The following is a 21,494-nucleotide window of genomic DNA, read 5'->3' as shown; positions in this document are numbered from 1 at the left end:
GGATACTTGTTAGTATCAGAAAATAAGGCTAAATGATGCAGTAACAACAACAACAAAACTCAGTGGCATTCAACAACAGTTCTATTTCTCCCTCATTTTATGATCGTATTGGCTGTGGTTTTGAAGCAGGTCCATTCCCTTCACTTTAGGATTCAGGCTGAAGAAGCTGCTCTTATCTGGGACATTGCCATTTTTGTAGTAGAGCGGAAGAAGGAAATAGTGAAACCATGTGAGGTTCTAAAAGCCTTTTCCTTGGAACTGGCACATTATTTCAGTTCACATTTCATTATACAAACAAGTCACATGGCCAGTCCTGATATGTGCATGGAACTTGTATACTATATTCACTTCTTGAATATTTATACTGTTTATCAGCATATTAAATACTTAGAGAAATCCTTTTGTTTATTTAGCTTTGCTTTAACCCAGTATTTCTCAGATTTACTTGACTTAGAAACCTGTTTTGCTAAGGAATACTTATTAGATTTTCTTAAGGAAATCCTGGCATGAGAAAAGTTGGTAGGCTGATTATAATATATTCATTAGATTTGTGCCCTCAGTACTTTACAGCTTCTTTGTTTATTTTAGTAGTGGTTACTTTGTCTTGTAATTGGAAAACTAGTGCATTTTATTTTTTGAGCTCAGGTCATCCTAGTTCAGGGAGATCCCCTTGTAGAAAAAACTATTCAGATTTGGAGTCGGTCTGTTTTTAGGTGTTCTTTTGGTGTGGGGCCTCTGAGTCCTGGGTGTAGATTCTGAAAGTAGCCCTCACCACCACCCAGAGGCACATATTGCTTCAGAAGTCTCGTAATGGCAAAAGCATAGCTGGCATTTTTGAGGTTAGGACTGTGGGACAAGCTTGTTTTTATTTTTTTTTATTTTATTTATTTATTTTTTTGACAAGCTTGTTTTTAAATAGAATTCTTAAAAAATATTACGACAAATACAATTAAGTGCATTTTTTTAAGATTATTCATAGAGACACAGAGAGAGAGAGAGAGAGAGAGAGAGGCAGAGACACAGGCAGAGGGAGAAGCAGGCTCCATGCAGGAAGCCTGACGTGGGACTCAATCCCGGATCTCCAGGATAGGATCACACCCCGGGCTGCAAGCGGCGCTAAACCACTGAGCCACCGGGGCTGCCCAACTAAGTGCATATTTTAAAACCTATTCATCAATCACATAATGATAAAACAAAGATGACATATAATAAAACCCCATCTTAGACATTAATCTATCCCTACAAAATCTCATCAGAATTATTAAAAATTAATACATTAATACATTAATAAAAATACAGAATTATTAAAAACTAATTCCTGGGTTTTTCTTGTTAGGGTGAAAGTTAAGCTGCAGGGTAAAGGAAGTCCAATTCAGAGGTCCACAAAGACAACTTCTAGAACTGGATAATTGAGTCGATTTTAGAAAAGAAATAAGTGTTGGTGGTTCTTTTTATGGAATGCTTATGTGTACCCACAGCTCAGCCAGCAGGAGTGCCAGAAATCTTAAAGAAAAGCTTGCATAGCTGTTCAGTGAAAGGAGAGGAAGAAGTATTTTTAATCGGCAAGAACTTTCTGAAAGGAACTAAAGTTATTTTCCAAGAAAATGTTTCTGGTAAGTAGGCATAATACTGGTATGGAAAATGTCGCATGTTCTACTTTGTTATAAAGATACAATAATAGCTACAAAGTAAAAAGAGTTTCAGAATTTTAGTAAATTACTGTTTTTATTTCAATCAGATGAAAACTCTTGGAAGTCAGAAGCTGAAATTGACATGGAATTATTTCATCAGGTATAATTTAACCCTTTTTGTAGTTTAATTATTTACTCTTTGAGAAATTTAGTTTTGTTCTGAAATTTTCCTGATCAACAGATTAAATTTCTTCTTTATGTAGAATTCATACAAATCATATAAAAGTTTCTTTCTTGAGAATTTCTCTAACTGAAATGGAATTATTCCACTGATGCTAAAAATGACAGTTACCTATTTTTAAAAGTTAGAAGCATTAATAAATTATCATTGTTAATAAATGAAACCTTTCTTTCCTGGTATTTGTTTGTTCTGAGGATTTGGATTATCCAGATTTACTATTTAGTTAAATCAAAGGAAAACTTATTTATCGAGTACCTGCTATGTGTAGGTGTTCTATGTTTGTTAGTTACTTTTTCGCAGAGGCACTGTTTGTTACACTTAAAGGGTCTGTAGGACCTCACCATACGTTATTTTCTAAATGACAAGTAAAAAGAGCTTGAAAACAGGGTAAAAAACTGGCTTATGAATTAGAATGTGGAACAAATAGTATTACACTTACAGAAGTTGAGACTATCAGAAGAGAAGGACAAATTAATGAACAAATCAGATAGAAGGCATATGCAGAATAACACATATACGTATAGGTCATGAAGAGAGGAACAAACTTACATGTAAAATACCCAAAGCCTAAAATTTACCAGAGGAGAAGAAAAGGAGTAGAAAATAGCACATGAAAGCAAATAGGAGAGATGGAAGAGGAAAAAATTAGAGATTGGCTAATTTAGCAAAAAAGTTTGTAACTTTTAAAGTTTTTTTTATTGCTTTGTATTTTTTTTAATAAAATCTAAAATATATATCCACTATAATACATTGCCAAACTCAAAGCTAAGGGCACAGTGTTCTCTGATACTGCCCTCACTTCAGATACTAGGCACAAGTTCAGGAGTCTCCTGACCACTTTCATTTTTGAACAGTAGGCTTCAGATTTAGAGGTTCCCACTCCCTACTCAGATTTGCTAGAATAACTCACAAAATTCAGGAAGCACTATATTTAATTTCAGTTTTATTAAAGCAAAAGGACACAAATCAGAACCAGCCAGAGGGTAAAGACCCATAGAGCAAGGTCTGGGAAGGTCCCGAAGGTGAAGCCTCTGTTGTCCTCAGGATGCCTTACACTCTCAGCACATCCATGTGTGACAATACACAGAGTATTATCAATCAGGAAGCTCATCCAAGCCATTGTACCCAGAGTTTTTGTTAGGGCTCAGTCACATATTGCCCATGCAGCTAACCTTTAGTGTTCAGTTGCATCAGAGCTTGAAACTAATATGACATATTCCAAAGTCCCCTTCGTAAATCACATTGTTGGATGTGTTAATCCAGTGGCAAAAGTCCCAAATCAGAGATACCCCTATCAAGCAGAAATTAAAGGTCTTAGAGATTACTTTTCAGTAGCCAAGGGCAAAAACTAAATCTTACTTTGGGTTGAGTTAATTCTTCACAAAATAGTATCCTATAATAAGTGGAGCTTCTTATACACCTAGATAAATGCTATGTAGAAAGTTTTCCTCTGGCTTTATGCTACTACTACATGCTGTCAAAAAGAGATAGTGGGACTTAACAGTCATTTGTTTGTCACATATACCTTTGGGCAATATGTCTTAACTGAAGTTCTAGCACTTACTTTATCACTAATACGTAAATTTTTACTAGATTATATGAGAGATTCCTTCTAACTCTGACATTTTATGATTTCTTATATAACTTATATGATCAGACCATTCACACTCCCCATGAACTACAGTGGCTTCCTTTCAAGGACTCCCAGAGGTTAGGAACAATATATTTTGAGTCTTCTGTGTTCCTCATAATATTAAGCACTTAACATATAAAAAAAAAAAAAACCTGTCAGTTCATTTTATTCACTTTGAAGAAAATGAGGACCCTGGGGTCTGAGGTTCCTTATTTTTTCTGAGGGGACTTAAAACCCTGATTTCAACCAGGCTCTTACATGCCTGTAGTTTTGGTCCTGACTAAAGCTTAACTTATCTGTGCAGTACTTCTATGTGTTCTATAAACATTTTGTTTTTTGATGAGTTGGTTAGATTAATGTAAATTCCTTTCTAATAATATTCTATTATAATTTCTCTTCCTTACCTTATGATATAGTTTATAGATAAGAAAACTAGTTCTGGAGACTGAGAAACTTGCCCTATAAATTGTACAAAATATTAAGATAGCTGCAACAAATTATAGTCTTAACTTGCTGATTCATATAGAACTTAAGAAGTGTTAAGAAGTTAAGTCTTTTGTGAAGTCTTTTCTCCTCCTCCTCCTCTTCCTCATCTTTCACCTTCCTCTTCTTCTCCCCCTCTTCTTCCTCTAACTCCTCTCCCTCTTCCTCTTCCTTCCTTCTTTCCGTCCTTCCTTTTTTTACTTCTTTACCTTTGAGGCATGGGGTAGTTAATATTCTTAAAACACTTTTTTTCAGGGTAGTTATACCAGCTACAATAGATTAAAGAAGAATAATCATAAAAATAAGACATGGTGGAATGGAAAGGAATTAATGTCCTTATTTGGTGACTTTATCTAGAGGTCCTGGGGTTTTTTCAAGCAAGTATGTATAACAAACTAAAACATAATATGATCTTTCATTAATTCTATGGTTCTTTTCATTTTTAAATTTTTATCTTTTTCAGAGAGCTTTCTGTCTTTTTTTTCCTAAGAGACTTTCTGGGAAGTGTTTTAGAATTGGATCACAATGGAGATATAAAGAATTGATCCAACAGATTATATTAAAGAAAAAGAAAAAAAACCAAAACATTTAGGGGTGCCTGGCTGGCTCAGTTGGTGGAGCATGTGACTCTATCTGGGGGTTGTGGGTTTGAGCTTCTGTGTAGAGATTACTTTTAAAAAAAAATCTGTTTGAAAAAATAAACATTTAGAGGAAAGAGTACTCAGAAAACAAGAGAAAAGAAATTTTAGTCTATACAGAAAAGCTGAAAGGACCTCTGTAGTATTAAAAAATGAACAAAAGATGGTATAGTAGAAAAGACCATTTAAAGATAACTTTGCAAGTTGCAGTTATGAGTAATTGTGATAACTTCGTTTGCAACCCCAAAAATTAACTCATCAGTCGTTAAGCTTTTTTATTATTTAGAAATTTAAAAAATAATAAATTAAAAATAATATAAGTTTAAAAGTTGAGAGGTCCTGGCTGGTTCAGTTGAAGGTGCATATGACTCCTGACCTCAGGATTGTGAGTTTGAGCCCCATGTTGAGTAGAGAGTAAGAATGAATAATACTTTAAAAATAGACTTAAATAAATTGAGATTAATGAAGTCTGGGAAAAACAGTTCTTTGTTTAATATCTGGCTCTTCTATTCAAAGCAATAATATCTTGTGCACATATATACCAAATGTGATAGGCACATGGTCATTATATCTACTCCCAGCTTAACAATTTCAGATAAATTCTGCCTATTAAATATATACAAAAGATATATATCTTAAAGATCAATCTCTTAAGATTGATCTTTCACATATAGTTAGATTATATAATCTCTATGTATATGTATATATACATAGTCTTAAACATAAGTTGGTTTTGAAAGAAAGCAAGAGTTTCACAGCTTGAAATATGGAGATGATTTTAAAAAGGGATCTAGAAACTAAGAATGGTTATATTAGAAACTAAGAAGTATATAATTCAATTTAAGAATAGCTTGTTTAAAAAAAAAAAAAAAAAAAGAATAGCTTGTTTTAGGGTAGCCCCAATGGCCCAGCAGTTTGGCTCTGCCTTCAGCCCAGGATATGATCCTGGGACCTAGAATCGAGTCCCACGTCAGGCTCCCTGCATGGAGCCTGCTTCTCCCTCTGCCTGTGTCTCTGCCTTTCTCTATGTGTCTCTCATAAATAAATAAATAAAATCTTCAAAAAAAAAACAAAACAAAAAGAATAGCTTGTATTATAAAACATGAAACAGGCATTAGTGTATCAAAAAATACAAAGTTGTATAGATTGTTATTAATCTTTAGTCTTCTGAGGTCTTTCTATTGCACTCTTTAGAGGGAAACAATAAAAAATAAAGAGAAGCTTAGGAGTTTTGGAAAAGATGGAATTATCAGTTTAAATATGGAAAGTTATTGAAAGAAATGCCAAAAGAGATCCTCAGAATTTTGGGGAACATCTAGACTAAACAAAGGCTTAGAGGTCACATATTTTCAAATTATTTTATTAGGAATTTTGTTAGTGTTTCTAATCTATGTCTACATATGTAGACATACCCTAACTGCAAAATGAACGTGGCAATGATAAATTGTCATTTAGGAGAATGGAAAATATCTAGCACCATAGCTTATAAATTTAAAAAAAAAATTATCTACTGAGAAGAAAATTGTTATTTTGAACCCAGGCAGATTTTTTCTAAGAAATTAAAATTAAGATATGCTTCTATTTTTATGCTAGAGAATATTGACTTGCTCCAAAGGCCTCCCAACCCTTTGTGTATTTTATCTGTATTGTGCTCCTAACTTAATGGTAGCTAATTGCTCTTAATTTACTAAAATAAAAAAAAAGTTGTTTAAAAACAACTTTCTATCACTTCATAATTTACCTAGTTTTTAATTCAAATCACTTGTAGAATTTCTAGATTCAAATTGAAAAAAAAATTGAGAGAGTATGAAAGAATAGTATAAAAATAGGTTCATTTGGTTTTTTAAAGGTTTCAAATTAGATTTGTTTAAATATACTCTCAAAGCAAATGGAGTAAAAGCTTTTAAATAACATATGCATCCAACTTTTAAATACTAATTCTGTTACTGATTACCAAGAACTAAGATTTTATTCAGAAGAATAATTTCAGTTGCAAAATTTGCCAAATAATTTTAAGAAGGAGAGGATAACCTCATAAGCCCATCCATTCAAACATCTCTTCAGGTAGGACTGCTTTGTGACATAGAGTGTTCAAACAAAAGAGTAACGTTAAGAGTAAGCAGAATTTTAAAACTGTTTATTAGAAGTTAGATCAGTGCAGATACATTTTTTGATGAGCTTATGTGTATTTGAGTATGTGTTTTCAGTATGTCCAAATATCTGTAGACATACACTCATGTATACATGTGTTTTCACCTAGCTTAAAAAGTGATTGATTGATTGATTTGAGGGAGGATGGCTAACTGGGCTTAGGAGGCATAGTGCCATAAATCAGAAGTTATTTCTTTACTTCTAACATGACTGTTTCAGAGAGTGTTTTAAGATGGCTTAGAAACGGGGAATCCAGGGGTGCCTGGGTGGCTTAGTGGTTAAGCATCTGCCTTCAGCCCGGGGTATGATCCTGGGGTCCCAGGATCAAGTCCCACATTGGGCTTCCTGCATGGAGCCTGCTTCAGTCTCTACCTCTCTTTCTGTGTCTCTCATGAATAAATGAATAAAATCTTTAAAAAAAAAAAAAAAAGAAGAAGAAGAAAAGAAAAGAAACGGGGAATCCCTGGGTGGCTCAGCGGTTTAGCGCCTGCCTTTGGCCCAGGGCGCGATCCTGGAGACCCGGGATCGAGTCCCATGTCAGGCTCCCGGCATGGAGCCTGCTTCTCCCTCCTCCTGTGTCTCTGCCTCTCTCTCTCTCTCTATGTCTATCAAAAATAAATAAATAAATCTTTTTTAAAAATGGCTTAGAAACGAACTAATTGCTCAAAAATTGAAACCTTGATCTTGGCCCCACTTGTCACTTGTCACTTAGTTCTATGAACTGAGTCAATCAACTGTAGTCTAGCTAAATAAGAAGGACGCCTGGGTGGCTCAGTGGCTGAGCGTCTGCCTTCGGCTCAGGGTGTGATCTCGGGGTCCTGGGGTGGAGTCCGGCATCAGGCTCCCCATGGGGAGCCTGCTTCTCCTCTGCTTGTGTCTCTGCCTCTCTCTGTGTCTCACATGAATAAATAAATTAAAAAAAACTCACATCATCCTCATTTGCCATCGTTAGCCTCCTGCATATCACATCCTCAGTAGAAAAACATAATCGCTAGCCCTTAATACTCCTTCCCATTACTATAATATACTAGGGAAGAAGTTGCAAAACTCAAATATGGTTCAAGAAGATGAAGTCTTCTTTGAGTGAGTGCTGATGAAGCACTATACACTTTTTTCTTATGAGGATGCTTCTGCCACTATCTGACAGAAAAATAACTTTGATTTGGTAGGGTTGGGTACACTGAACTCTATCTGACTTTAATGAGAAAGTGGTTAGGAAGCAGTTGTGAACTGCATTGCGAAAGGCACTTCACAATTAATGTTGTACAAAACATATAATTGACATTGTGCTTGGTGGGCATATTTTTTTCCTCAAAATTTATTCATTTTTTAATTCAACAAATACATTTGATCTATATTGTATAAGGTGTTTAACAGTGGTTATAGAATGAAGAACAGAACATCCTAGGTTCTTACAGAGCTTAAATTCTTGTGATTGGAGAGTGAAAAAACAATCACAGTAATTTAAAGTGGTGATAAATGCTATTTTAGAAATAAGATTATGTGACCCGGTTGGGAAGGGTTACTACTTCAAGTAGTATGGTCATAGAAGGCCAGCCTCTATGTGGAGGTAACATTTTGAGTAAGACCTGAAAATGGGTTAAGAACTAGCCATTTGAAGAGGTGAACAAAGAATATTTCAGTGGGAGAGACAAGCAAGTTGTAATAGCTGTGAGGTAAAAACAAAAATGAATTTAATGTGTTAAAAGACTGGACTGAGAAGGTTGGCATGGCCAGAATGTAACAAGCTCAGGGAGAATGGAAAAGAGAGATAGTTGGCGGGAGAAGCACCTTGTAAGCCGTTGTAAAACATTAAAAGCAGGGATACTTGAGTGGCTCAGTGGTTGAGCATCTGCCTTCAGCTCAGGGCGTGATCCCCGGATGGAGTCCCACATTAGGGCTCCTTGTGGGAGGCCTGCTTCTCCCTCTGCCTGTATCTCTGTTTCTCTCTCTTTCTCTGTGTCTCTCATGAATAAGTAAAATCCTAAAAAAATAAAAATAAAAATAAATTAAAAGCAGTTTTAAGTTTAATGTCATGATGCCTGTAAACCTGAGCTTTAAAATGCTTTTTTTTTCCTAGTCAGACTTTTTATACTTTACAGCTAACAGGAAATGTACTTAACTATAATTATTTCAAATTTTTAATTTAAATATTGCTTCTTTTTTGACTCTTGTTATTTCCTTTAAATTTAGAATCATCTTATTGTGAAGGTTCCCCCATATCATGACCAACATATAACGTTGCCAGTATCAGTGGGAATATATGTAGTGACCAATGCTGGAAGATCTCATGATGTTCAGCCATTCACTTACACTCCTGACCCAGGTATGTCAAAATAAAAATTCTGAACTAAAATCAATCACTAATTTCTAATTTTTTGGAAGCATATGAAAACCAGTCAACCAAAAAGAAAAAGTTGTGTGCTAGGATGAATTGATTTCTAAGGGCATGATTTCCTAAGAAGATGGCCACCACATACTGTTTTTACTCTTATGTCAAGGATATTTATTATTTCTGCTTATGCTCCAATAGTAAAAAGAAAAGCTAGGAATGCACTGAAGTTTACTCTACAGAATTATATCATCCATATTACTTGGTAAGAGTTATCATTCATTTAGTACCTCTTATATACAGAAAGGTAAAAGTGACGACTTTGAAAAACTTAATAGTTTAGTCTGTATCTGGCCTATAGGATGCATTTTGGGAGAGGGAGAGATGAGCTTGGATTGATAAATGATAAAATCACAAGTATAGTTATATGCATGTAACATTTTCTAATTTGTAGTCAAAAATATTAATTTGGTTAATATTTCAAATACAATTTCAAGCATTTAGGTAAAGTAGTTCCTTTAGAAACCAGAACAATAAAAACAATTGAAATGTTCATAAGTTTAGAAGATCTCTGGGTAGGAAGTCTCTTAAGAATTTCTTCCCTACACATTTAGTTGCTTAAAGAAGAGAAGTCTTTTCCTGGCAAAAGTAGGGGGAACATTTTAGAAAATGAAACTCTATACATGTTCCATTTACCTAGGCTTGATTTCTGCTATGTTTACCATTGGTTCAGTTCATTCCAGTCTCAAGCATACTTCAGAATTAGCATTTCTTCCATATTTTAAGTTTATTGTTTATGTTATTCCCATATAGTTCAGGATTCATTGAGGTACAAGGTGACTAAAGGTGGCAGAGGGGAAAAAGCCCAGGCAAGAAAAAGCAAAAGCAATGGAAACCGTAACTAGACCTGAGTTAATCTTATCTTGATAATTACTTTCTATCATTTAATGAATCTCTCCCCTTTTTAAAAAATCATGTCTAGGGACACCTGGGTGGCACAATGGTTGAGCGCCTGCCTTTGGCTCAGGGCATGATCGCAGAGTCCCGGAATCGAGTCCCATATTAGGCTCCCTGCATGGAGCCTGCTTCTCCCTCTGCTTGTGTCTCTGCCTCTCTTTCTCTCTGTCTCTCATGAATAAACAAATAAAATCTTAAAATAAAATAATATTTATTAAAAAATAAAAATAAAATAAATCATGTCTAAATTTCACAGCATTGCTTATTATTATCCACCAGTTTGCTGTAAAAGTATGCTATATTACATAGCATTAATGAAATTAATATTTGTCTCAGAATAAAAGATCAGCAGTAAAATTTTCAGGCAGGAAAAGGCAAAGTTTAGAAATAATATACTGGTTTCAAAAAAAATAAATAAAAGAGAAGATACTCAAAGAGACCAAATATTTTATTGTTTTCTTTCTAGAAAGGTTTCAAAAATCCAAGAAAGTTTGACTTAAAACTAATGGTAGCTAAAGCATTGTAGTAATTGCTAAATTACTTAAATAGTGGCATTTAATATTTTTTGTTAAGAGGAGCAGGGATCCCTGGGTGGCGCAGCGGTTTGGCGCCTGCCTTTGGCCCAGGGCGTGATCCTGGAGACCCGGGATCGAATCCCACATCGGGCTCTCGGTGCATGGAGCCTGCTTCTCCCTCTGCCTGTGTCTCTGCCTCTCTCTCTCTCTCTCTGTGTGACTATCATAAATAAATAAAAATTAAAAAAAAAATTAAAAAAAAAAAAAAAAAAAAAGAGGAGCTTACTCGTGAGGAGAAAGCTGGCATAATTGATACAGAACTAATGAGCTGTATCATTTGTGTGGAAAGGGAAGAGGGAAGTGTAGGTATCTAGTCAGGGAATAGCCTCAAAGATTTTGCAGTGTTGAAAATACTGAGGTTTTATGGTTGTTGGTTTTTATTGATTAATTATGAAGAACATTTTGGATTTTGAAGTGTTTAGTGTCAGCACTAAGAATACTGTCCTTTCTTACTGATACATATTGATGATTAGAAATTTCCCTTTGAGGGGATCCCTGGGTGGCTCAGCGGTTTGGCGCCTGCCTTTGGTCCAGGGCGCGATCCTGGAGTCCCGGGATCGAGTCCCGCATCGGGCTCCCGGCATGGAGCCTGCTTCTCCCTCTGCCTCTCTCTCTCTCTCTCTCTTTATGTCTATCATGAATAAATAAATAAATCTTTAAAAAAAAAAAGAAATTTCCCTTTGAAAAATTGGCAAATAAAACAGCTTTTAAGTCTTCTGCTTAACAGCATACACTAATTGGCTATCTTTGGCCACATTTAGGCAATCATTAACATGTTTATTCTTTTAAGTTTTTCCTTTCATATTTTGTCTTCAATAGATAATAGTTACACTCAGAATCTCTTAATCAAATAAATACATACTATGCAAACTTTGTAATAAGACCTAATGCTTCAGTTTCTGCCTTTATGATATAGTTAATTAAAGAATTTTCCTGGGGATCCCCGGGTGGCTCAGCGGTTTAACGCCTGCCTTCAGTCCGGGGTGTGGTCCTGGAGTCCCGGGATTGAGTCTCATGTCGGGCTCCCTACATGGAGCCTGCTTCTCCCTCTGCCTGTGTCTCTGCCTCTATCTCTCTCATGAATAAATAAATAAAATATTTTTTAAAAAGAACTTTGCTATAATTTCACTTTTTGTGTTTTCTGAAATATAATCTTTTCAGATATACATGAGAGAGAATATGATTTTCAGGAAAACTTGGTTATAGAAAATTTGCACTATCTCATGATAAACCAATTGCTGTTGTGATTCATCTGGGGACTGTGGTTAAACATTTGAGTATTCAGTGGTGTATAATTATAACAGCAAAAACTAGGACTACCCCAGTATTGTAGAAATGATGACTATTATACTACTTGCCTAAATATTTAAAAGTTATAATTAAACTAGCAAATTAATATGTCCTATCCTCCTGATTTGACCAAGGTACTTCATACCAACCTGAAAGAGGAGAGTTGAATTTAGGATTATCAGAATGCTTGGGAGTTCCAAGTCAGATATGGCAACACAAGGAAGGAGGATTCCCCAGTCTGGTAGCCTTCTTTTCTTTCTTAGCTTCATTCTATACCTAGAGGGCCTTTGTGCACCAACCAGTGCTTCCAAGCTCTGTCTGCTTTGGAAATCTGAGACTGTACTCATAGTCTAACATAGTTATGCAGAAAATTCGGGGATCATGGATATTTGGTACATGTGATTGGGGCAAGGGTTCAATTGAACATAAACTGGTTCTGCATGCTTTGCCAGATAAAGCTCCTCTACAGTGCTCTGAGTCTAGAGCTAAAAAATATACTTCATGTGCATGTTCCCAAGCTTTTAGTTTGCAGGGTCATAAAACTTTGCCAGTTAGTCACCAAAGTTTTCACTTCATTCTATGAAGACACATAAATCACATCAGGTATTTTTTGCAGTGACGCAGCAGTGGTATTTCTGTAAGAAATGAGGGATATAATAATTACTTTTTTTTTTTTCTCTAACAACAATTGACTAAAACTTGATTTTAAAAGTTGAAATTTAAATGTTTTCAAAGATTTCTATTTTTAAATCTGTGGTTGCTGGGGTACCTGGGTGGCTCAATTGATTAGGCATCCAACTTTTGTTTTCTGCTCAGGTTATAATCTCAGGGTCATGAGGTCAAGCCCTGCATCAGGTTCTGCATTGGGTGTGGAGCCTTCTTAAGATTCTCTCTCTCCCTCTCCTATTCCCTACCCTGCTCACACACTCAAGCTCTAGATTGGTAGATTGATAGATTGATAGATGGATGGATGATAGGTAAGTCTGTAATTGTTAGAATTATTGTTATGCTTTAAAACTGTCTATGGATTTCTTTTCCATTCAGTTCCCTATATGTCATTCATTGGACTTCCTGTGTAGCACACTAAGTTATTTAACTTCATTCTTAGATGTGTTCATTTTGTCTTTTTATTCACAACTAACTAGCTCTTTATAGTCTCTTCATAAGTATCATTTCACATTGTCCTATCAAAAATAAGAAATTGAAAATAAGGTGGAGCTCTTGGCTGGCTCAGTCAGTAGAGCACCATGCTTGATCTCAGGGTTGTTAGTTCAAGCCCCACATTGGGTATACACTTTACTTAAAAATAAATAAAGATAAAAATTTAAAAGAAATTGAAAATAAGGTGATTCTGTTCCCATTCTGAGTAAGTCAAAGATTTTTTAAAAAGATTTATTTATTTATTCATGAGAGACAGAGAGAGAGAGGCAGAGACATAGGCAAAGGGAGAAGCAGTCTCCTCACAGGGAGCCCAATGTGGGACTCGATCCTGGATCCCAGGATCACACCCTCGGCTGAAGGCAGACACTCAACTTCTAAGCCACCCAGGCGTGTCCCTATTTATCATTTTAGAACTGAACCCTACTCTCAGGTCCATTAAATTTAAAGTTGCCATGGGGATCCCTGGGTGGCGCAGCGGTTTGGCGCCTGCCTTTGGCCCAGGGCGTGATCCTGGAGACCTGGGATCGAATCCCACGTCAGGCTCCTGGCATGGGGCCTGCTTCTCCCTCTGCCTGTGTCTCTGCCCCCCTCTCTCTCTCTCTGTGTGACTATCATAAATAAATAAAAATTTAAAAAAAAAATAAAATAAAATAAAGTTGCCATGGTAGCTGTAGTTGCTATGACTAGATGTAATAGTCTAGAAATTCTCTATTAATAATATACAAAGATTATTTTTTCCAAGGCTTTACAAAAGGAATAATCATAATGTTATAGGTTCTGTTTATCACTTTTTAAAAAAGATTTATTTATTTATTTATTTATTTACTTATTTATGATAAACATAGAGAGCGAGGCAGAGACACAGGAGGTGGAAGAAGCAGGCTCCATGCCAGGAGCCCAACACAGGACTCGATCCCGGGTCTCCAGGATTGCGCCCTGGGCCAAAGGCAGACGCCAAACCGCTGAGCCACCCAGGTTCAGATAAAAATAAAAAATATTTATCACATTTTTAATTTAGTTCAACTGATTGATTAACATTTCTCAATCAGTATTATTTTAATAAATCATTTATGTAGATGAATGGTGAATTTTTTTCATTCTGGTGTTAATATATATTTGATACATTTTAAAAGTTTTATATCCATCTTGGGGCACCTGGGTGCAGCATCCAACTCTTGATCTCAGCTCAGGTCTTGATCTAAAGATTGTGAATTCAAGCCCTGCATTGGGCTCCACGCCCAGCATGAAGGGGGGGAAAAAGGGGAAGAAAAAAAGGTTTCACATCAGTCTTCTACTCATCACATATTGTCAATGTGAATACTGTTACAAAAAGGATTTTAAGTTGCTGTTGTTTCTTGTTTTGATACATGAGCATGTTACTGCCCATTTGGTTGGTGAGTTTTTAGGGCATAGATTGGTGATTATAAAAACTCATCTCTGCTTAGATTTTCTGCTAAAAAAATAATTTAATAATATTTTATAGGAAATATTCCAATTAAAGATTTTTAGGATACACCTTTTTCTTAGGGAAAGTTTAAATAAATACATCAATCTTTTTGTTTTGCTTTTATAGCAGCAGCTGGTGCTTTGAATGTAAATGTGAAGAAAGAAATATCTAGTCCTTCAAGACCTTGCTCTTTTGAAGAGGCCATGAAAGGTACCAAGTCCATTCTTTCCAAAAATTATAAAAAGGTGATCCTATTTATTTTGTCTGGCAAATCTTACTATTTTGTTTTTTCTTATGTGCTTAGAACACTTAACAGGGTACCCTCCATGTCACAAAATAAACATTTGTTTAACTTTACTGAATGCAGAGACTTATTTCCCAACTTGATATTTCCCGTTATTCACCATATGAACAAACTCTTTTAAAGCGTATGTTGGAGGAGAGGAGATTTTTCTGATGTTTTTTATTCCCTAATGTTAAAGTATAAAATACAATAATTTATGTAAAATAGGGTCTGTAAAGCTTCTTGCTACCAAAATTAATATTGGACATTGAAATTTTGAAACTGAAATTTGAACTATTTTGAAAAAGTTTACTTAGATTTCTTGTTATCAGGCAGCCCTGGTGGCGCGGCGGTTCAGCGCCGCCTGCAGCCTGGGGTGTGATCGTGGAGACCCGGGATCGAGTCCCATGTCGGGCTTCCTTTTTTTTTTTTTTTTTTTTTTTTTCATGTCGGGCTTCCTATAGGGGGCCTGCTTCTCCCTCTGCCTGTTCCTCTGCCTCTCTCTCTCTCTGTGTCTCTATGAATAAATAAACAAAATCTTAAATAAAAAAAAAAGATTTCTTGTTATCATCCTTCCTTCTGACATCATATTTACTCCTGCCAACCCCAAGAAACAATGAAGATACCTTCAGGATGTTATAATGTAACACAGAGTAAATTTCTTTTTCTTTCATTCTCTTTTTTTTTTTTTTTTTTTTTTTTCCAGCTTGCAGACTTGATTCTGTGCCCAGCCTGTAATACCTGGGATGTCAGAGGGGCCAAAATCAAGATTTTTTTTTTTTTCTTAAGGGATTTCTAACACAACTAGATACTCAGTGGTGATGCTTTTTTGCCGTTATAGATGGAGATGTCAATTACATAATCCCCATTGATTTATTTTTATAATTCCTAGCCATTATTTATATTTTTCTGCCATGAAATTCATGAGTTAAAACCAATCTTAAAATTAAAAATATTTAATCAAATATGATGTGTTTTTAAATATCATCAGTAGCAAAATCCAGCATTCATGTACATAACTTACCATTTTAATTTCTGACTATGAACACATCCAGAGTAGATTAGTGAGGGATTTTGCAATAGTAAGTAAACAGCCAAGTTTATCTGATTCAACTACAGGAAAATTTACAAATCTATATAATGGATAACCATAGCTCACATTTATCAAATGTATATTAAGTGCTAGGCAATATGCCGTACTTTTTACTGGCACTATCTCATTTAATCTTCCAAACTTTATGAAGTAGGTAATTTATTATTCTCATTTCACAGGTGAAGAAACCAAGGTTAAAAATGTGCTCTAGGTCACTTAGCCAGTAATAACAGAAGGATAGGTTGAGCTCTAGTGTGTAAGGTAACACATCTAAGCAAAAATTATTTAAACCATGCTTATTGGGCAGCCTTGGTAAGTCAGCGGTTTAGCGCCACCTTTGGCCCGGGGTATGATCCTGGAGACCCAGGATCGAGTCCCACATCAGGTTTCCTGCATGGAGCCTGCTTCTCCCTCTGCCTGTGTCTCTGCCTCTGTGTGTGTGTGTGTGTGTGTGTGTGTGTGTATTCTCATGAATAAATAAATAAAATCTTTAAAAAATAAAAAGATAAACCATGCTTATTAGATGAATAATACCATAATTAATTAATCAGTATAGAAAGTCAGGGATATTTGTGATCTTTTTTTTTTTTTTTTTTGGCCAACTTTGCCATCCATGCTTTTATCCAAAAAAAATTTTTTTTAAAGATTTTATTTATTCATGAGAGACAGAGAGGGAGAAGCAGTCTGCCCATGGGGAGCCTGATGCAGAACTTGATCCTAGACTCCGGGATCACACCCGGAGCTGAAGGCAGATGCTCAAACGCTGAGCCACCAGGCATCCCTCTCCAGAATTTTTTGGTGGTACTTTCATAGTGTATCATACTAATGGGACACTAATCCAGTTTAACATGAAATTTCTAATATAAGATTATGAGTTGAAGGTTGAAAGGTTGTAAATGTCATGCTTAATTCTTAGTAATAAATGATTTAGTTGATCAAAATCTTAAAAGGCTAAAAAACCGGATAAGAAACAAACACATACACATGTTATTAGTTTTTCACAATTTAGACCTGATTTTGACAGTTTTATCAAATCATGGTAAAATTTTTTTAAAGATAGAAAATTGAATACTAAACATTGATTTAAATTTTTTACTTGTCATTTTAAATTTTATATCATTATTTGGAGATTTCCTGAACAACGACATAAAAATAGTAGCTTTCAGAACCAACAGTTTTCTTTGACATATGGCTTATTTTTATGATTTCTTGAAATCAGAGCATTAGTGTAATGCCAAGTTGCTGAGAGATATTTTAATAATGAAGACTGAGCAACATAAATGACTTAAATTTGTGTTCTGGCAGGAATCTTCTAAGTAACGTTCTTATAAATAGCCATCAATTACATTGAGCTTTAGAACTTGATACCAAGTATATTATTGAAAGATATTGAAAACTTTTGCTTTAAAATAAGTTTCTAATTTCTTAGGGTTTGGGGGAAGTGTGTAGGGAGTAAGGAGGATGACTGCACAGCTCACTCAGTGAGATATTAAATCTAGAGCCAAGGTATCATGATTCATTTTTGGTTTTAGTCAACTGTGTATGTATCCTTTACACAAAAGTAATAAAAATTATATAGGAGTGCCTGGGTGGCTCAGTCATTTAAGTACCTGCCTTTGGCTCAGATCATGATCCCAGCATTCTGGAATCAAGTCCCGCATTGGGCTCCCTGCTCAGTGGAGAGTCTGCTTCTGCCTCCTTCTGCCTCTGCCTGCTACTCCCCTTGCTTGTGCTTTCTCCTCTGTCAAATAAATAAAATCTTCAAAAAACAACTAATTAAATAATATAAAGTGTGCAGTGTAAGCTACTATTAACGGTTTCTAGAACATATTTCCAGAAAGTATCTCTGTAGGTACAGGTAGACATGAGGAGACACTCTAGAAAGATGGCTCAAAGACTGTGATACAGGTTTATTAGGACCCAGGGATAAGTTTAATTGACCCTCGAATAATACAAGTTTCAACTGCGCAGGTCCACTTATATGTAGATTTTTTCAATATAGCATGTTTCCTTATGATTTTGTTAATAGCATTCTTTTCTCTAACTTTATTGTAAGAAAACCGTGTGTAATACATACATAAAATATGTGTTAATCAACTATTTATGTTATCAGTTAGGCATCTGGTCAAAGTTGGCTATCAGTTAAGTTTTGAGGGAGTCAAGTTCTATATGGATGTTCAACTAGTATGGCAGGGTCATTGCTTCAACCCCCCATGTTGTTCAAGGGTCAACTTGTATTGATGTGCATTCTCTTAGTTTCGGCTTTGTAAGGAGTGCTTCACTGGATGAGTGAAAAATAGTTGAGAGCATATACTTTTCTCACTGGTTTTAACTACATGCAAAGGTTTAGAAGCTTGGAGGAACCATATCTCAATCCATTTCACAGGTGAATAAACCAAGGCTCAGAGAAGTTAAGTGATTTGCCTCAGGGTCACACAGCTAGTAACTGATAGAGCTTGTGACTTAGATGTCTTCCACAACTCTAATCAACACTCAATCAATAGAGTATTTTCTTCCACAACTCTAATCAACAACTCAATCAATAGAGTATTTTCTTACTCTATTATTTCTTCCCCTATAAATCTTAATTTATACAAACATATTTGTACTCCACCTAAATACTGCTTGCTGATAACAAACTTCCATAAAAATTATTCTGAATTTCAAAGATTATTCGGCATAGATGGAGAGAACAGTTCAAAAGTTGGCATAAACTGTCAATGCCATTATTCTTTACAAATTCACATTGATATTTGGATGGTTAAATATGTTTGTCTTATTTACTTTGTGGGTTTTCTGAATTGGCTTAAAAGTTCTCCCCTAGCCCTTACATAATACACAGACTTCATATGTTTGATTTTTCCCTCCCTTCACTAAAATGTAATTTCGAGGCAGTAGGGCTTTATCCATCTTAGTCATCACTGGAACCTGGAACAGTGCCTGAAATTTTGTAAAGGATCATAAATATATAATGAGAATGTAGGAAGGCAAAGTAGGGTGACATCTCTCAAGCCATTTAATATTGTTTACAGGTCCATTAAAGATATATTTGTGGGTTCTGGGACATAATAGTATACACTTATTTTTCCCTGTCCCTCCTTTCTAAATATACCTTGGAAATAATTGACACCAAGTGAGTTTCCTAGTTTTTCTTTTATCTACCATTTTATCTGAATTAGGTACCAGAGAAGTCTGCAACTCAGAACTGGCAACCTACACAGACAGAAAGAATAAATCAATAAATAAGCATGAATAGCCTGCTCTCAAAGACTAGGAAAGGCAAAGCCTAGCAGAGTCTTAGTGGGATGACTCATATCTAATGACAGCAGCTGATCCACGAACAAAATGTGGGGACTAGCACATCCCCCACTCAAATTTGTAATAGCAACAGCTATATGGTTAACTCACCCCATACACCACATCTGCCAAGTAGCAGTGGGCCCAATATACTAACAGTAGAACCAAAGAGGTCCCGAATACAGGCTTCACATAAGCCAGAAGCAGCAGGTCGGTCTGTCTGGGTGGGAACAGCAGAACCCAGGGATCCAACCCATCCCCTCCCTCATATCAGGCAGTAGCACACAGGCCCTTCCACCTGTGCTGGTGGCATCAGCAGGCCCTGCATCTCCTTGCCCTTCCCTCAGCAGCAAAGCAAGACCCAGGCCCAACAGCTCCTGGCCCTCCCCCTAAGGGTAGAAGATCCAGGCCAAGTGTCTCCCAGTCATCTACCCAGTGACAGAAGGCAACCCATTGTCAGAAGGTGAACCAGACTCAGGGTCTCCCAAATCTTCACCCAGTGACAAGGAGCCCACCTTAACCTCGAAGTTCTTGAGCAACCACAGGGCAGAAGTAGCCCATGTAAGTGCTTTCCCACCTCTAGCAGCACTAGCAGAAATAGAATGGGAAGCCCAATAGTATCAGCAGACTAGAGAAAATACCAGGAAAAATGTTTTCTTTTCTGTAGGTTCAGCATCCCTTGCCACCCACACCAGGGAGTTCAGGGAAGGCTTTCCATTCTTATGGGTAACACCAACAGGTTTCCAGCTACTGCTCATATAGAACTAGAACAACAAACAGACCAGATTGTCAGAAACCTCAATTATTATTGGCCATAGAAAGATTTTGTGCATATGGCTATAGATAGACTTGTATCTTTGCGTGGGCATTAGACAAAATGTCCTTTTCTTGTTAGTCAACACTAGTAGACCTACCTGTTTGTCAGCAGTCTCCTTAGGAGATGTTAAAGACCCTTGCTCAACTTGTTCTACCTGTTCTCATTTTCCAGAAGGGGGAAAAAAACTATGATAATAAGAATTATCCTCTAAGTAAATTTGGGCAAAATTGTATATAGACATGTTAAACAGTAACTGTGTAGGTAATGCATTTATTTGTCAGTGGATGTTTATATACAGTTTCTCATTGAACTGTAATATAAGTTTATCTTTAGATATTGAACTTTTTAAGTCAGAAATACTAGAATGAAAATATGCAACACTGTACTGTAAGATTAACCAAATAATCCACAGCGAACTAAATTGACTATGACAAAGGTAAAGTAGATTCATTTATTAATTTCTTCATTAATTCAGCAAATATTTATTGGTTATCCATTATGCACCAGGCAACAACAACAAAATCTGCCTTCATAGAGTTCACTTTCTAATAGAGTTCAAAAGCAAGAATAGGAACTGAGTATTACAGGATCAACTTGGGACACTACCAGTGGTCTTTCAAATTGTCGTGTGAGATGGGTCTAGAATACTTTCAAATGCCTGCCTTGTACATGATCCGAAGTTCTGTCTTAGTCAAACTTGGACTGTGAGTTGCATTGTATTGGTATTGTTAGAATCTAGGTGAAAAGAGGTCTGAGAACTCATGAGTAAATGATCCAGTTTTCAAAGTAATAAAGTATAAAATATCAAAAGTTAAATGAGCACTTTTCCCTCCCTCAAGATAATCAGTTTCCATAGGAGTTGTTTCTAGCCAGTTAGTTGTGAGACAAGTTGAAGTAAGACCAGAAAATTTCAAATATTTTTAAATCAAATTATTACAAAGATAGCTATCCTATTCATATATACCATATGCCATTTTAAAGTCCTCTTTGTAGCCAGTATTTCTTCTCCGTATCACATTAAGAAGTTTAATTAGCTATGCTTCTGGGGATTTTGTATTTCTCTCCACAGGGTTTCAAAGTAGTGGTATACTCTGGGTGCAGAATTTGGCTAGGTATTCAGTTCAGAAGACTATCATTAGTGGTATCAGTAGGCTCCACTAAGTGCCAGTAACACAGACTTGAGGCAAAAAAGAAGTCGAAGAAAAGGGATCAAGGAGAAAAAATAGAATGAAATGGTTGAACCTACCTTATCTGCTATGTATTAACTCTCCCTAGCATAAATCTGTAACTATTCCTGCAAACTAGAGTAAAGAAAGTGGAAAATACTTGATGGTTTTGCTTTGGAAGTTTAATTGGTAAATGTTTTGATTTTATGCTGCCAGGCAACTAACCACATGCTCTAAGAGGAGAGTTGTAATTGAGTAGCTTTAATTTGGAGATTTCTAAGCTGTACGCTATAATATAT

General features: G+C 35.9%; 1 protein-coding gene across 7 annotated transcripts in view; it reads left to right on the top strand.

Moving 5' to 3' along the window:
- NFAT5 (nuclear factor of activated T cells 5) overlaps positions 1-21,494 on the top strand; it is a 122,346-nt gene that overhangs the window by 87,637 nt on the left and 13,215 nt on the right. For 5 of the 7 annotated variants that reach the window (XM_038538471.1, XM_038538469.1, XM_038538473.1 and 2 more), the window contains 4 exons: positions 1,479-1,613; positions 1,739-1,791; positions 8,971-9,103; positions 14,666-14,749. In XM_038538471.1, the coding sequence (XP_038394399.1) occupies positions 1,479-1,613; positions 1,739-1,791; positions 8,971-9,103; positions 14,666-14,749 (405 nt within the window). The remainder of the gene's footprint in view (positions 1-1,478; positions 1,614-1,738; positions 1,792-8,970; positions 9,104-14,665; positions 14,750-21,494) is intronic. The other 2 variants (XM_038538472.1, XM_038538470.1) reach the window with 1 other exon arrangement.

Source organism: Canis lupus, chromosome 5 (genome assembly GCF_011100685.1).
Source record: "Canis lupus familiaris isolate Mischka breed German Shepherd chromosome 5, alternate assembly UU_Cfam_GSD_1.0, whole genome shotgun sequence".
Lineage (NCBI taxonomy): Eukaryota > Metazoa > Chordata > Mammalia > Carnivora > Canidae > Canis > Canis lupus.
This window is presented reverse-complemented; position numbering and strand designations above follow the sequence as displayed.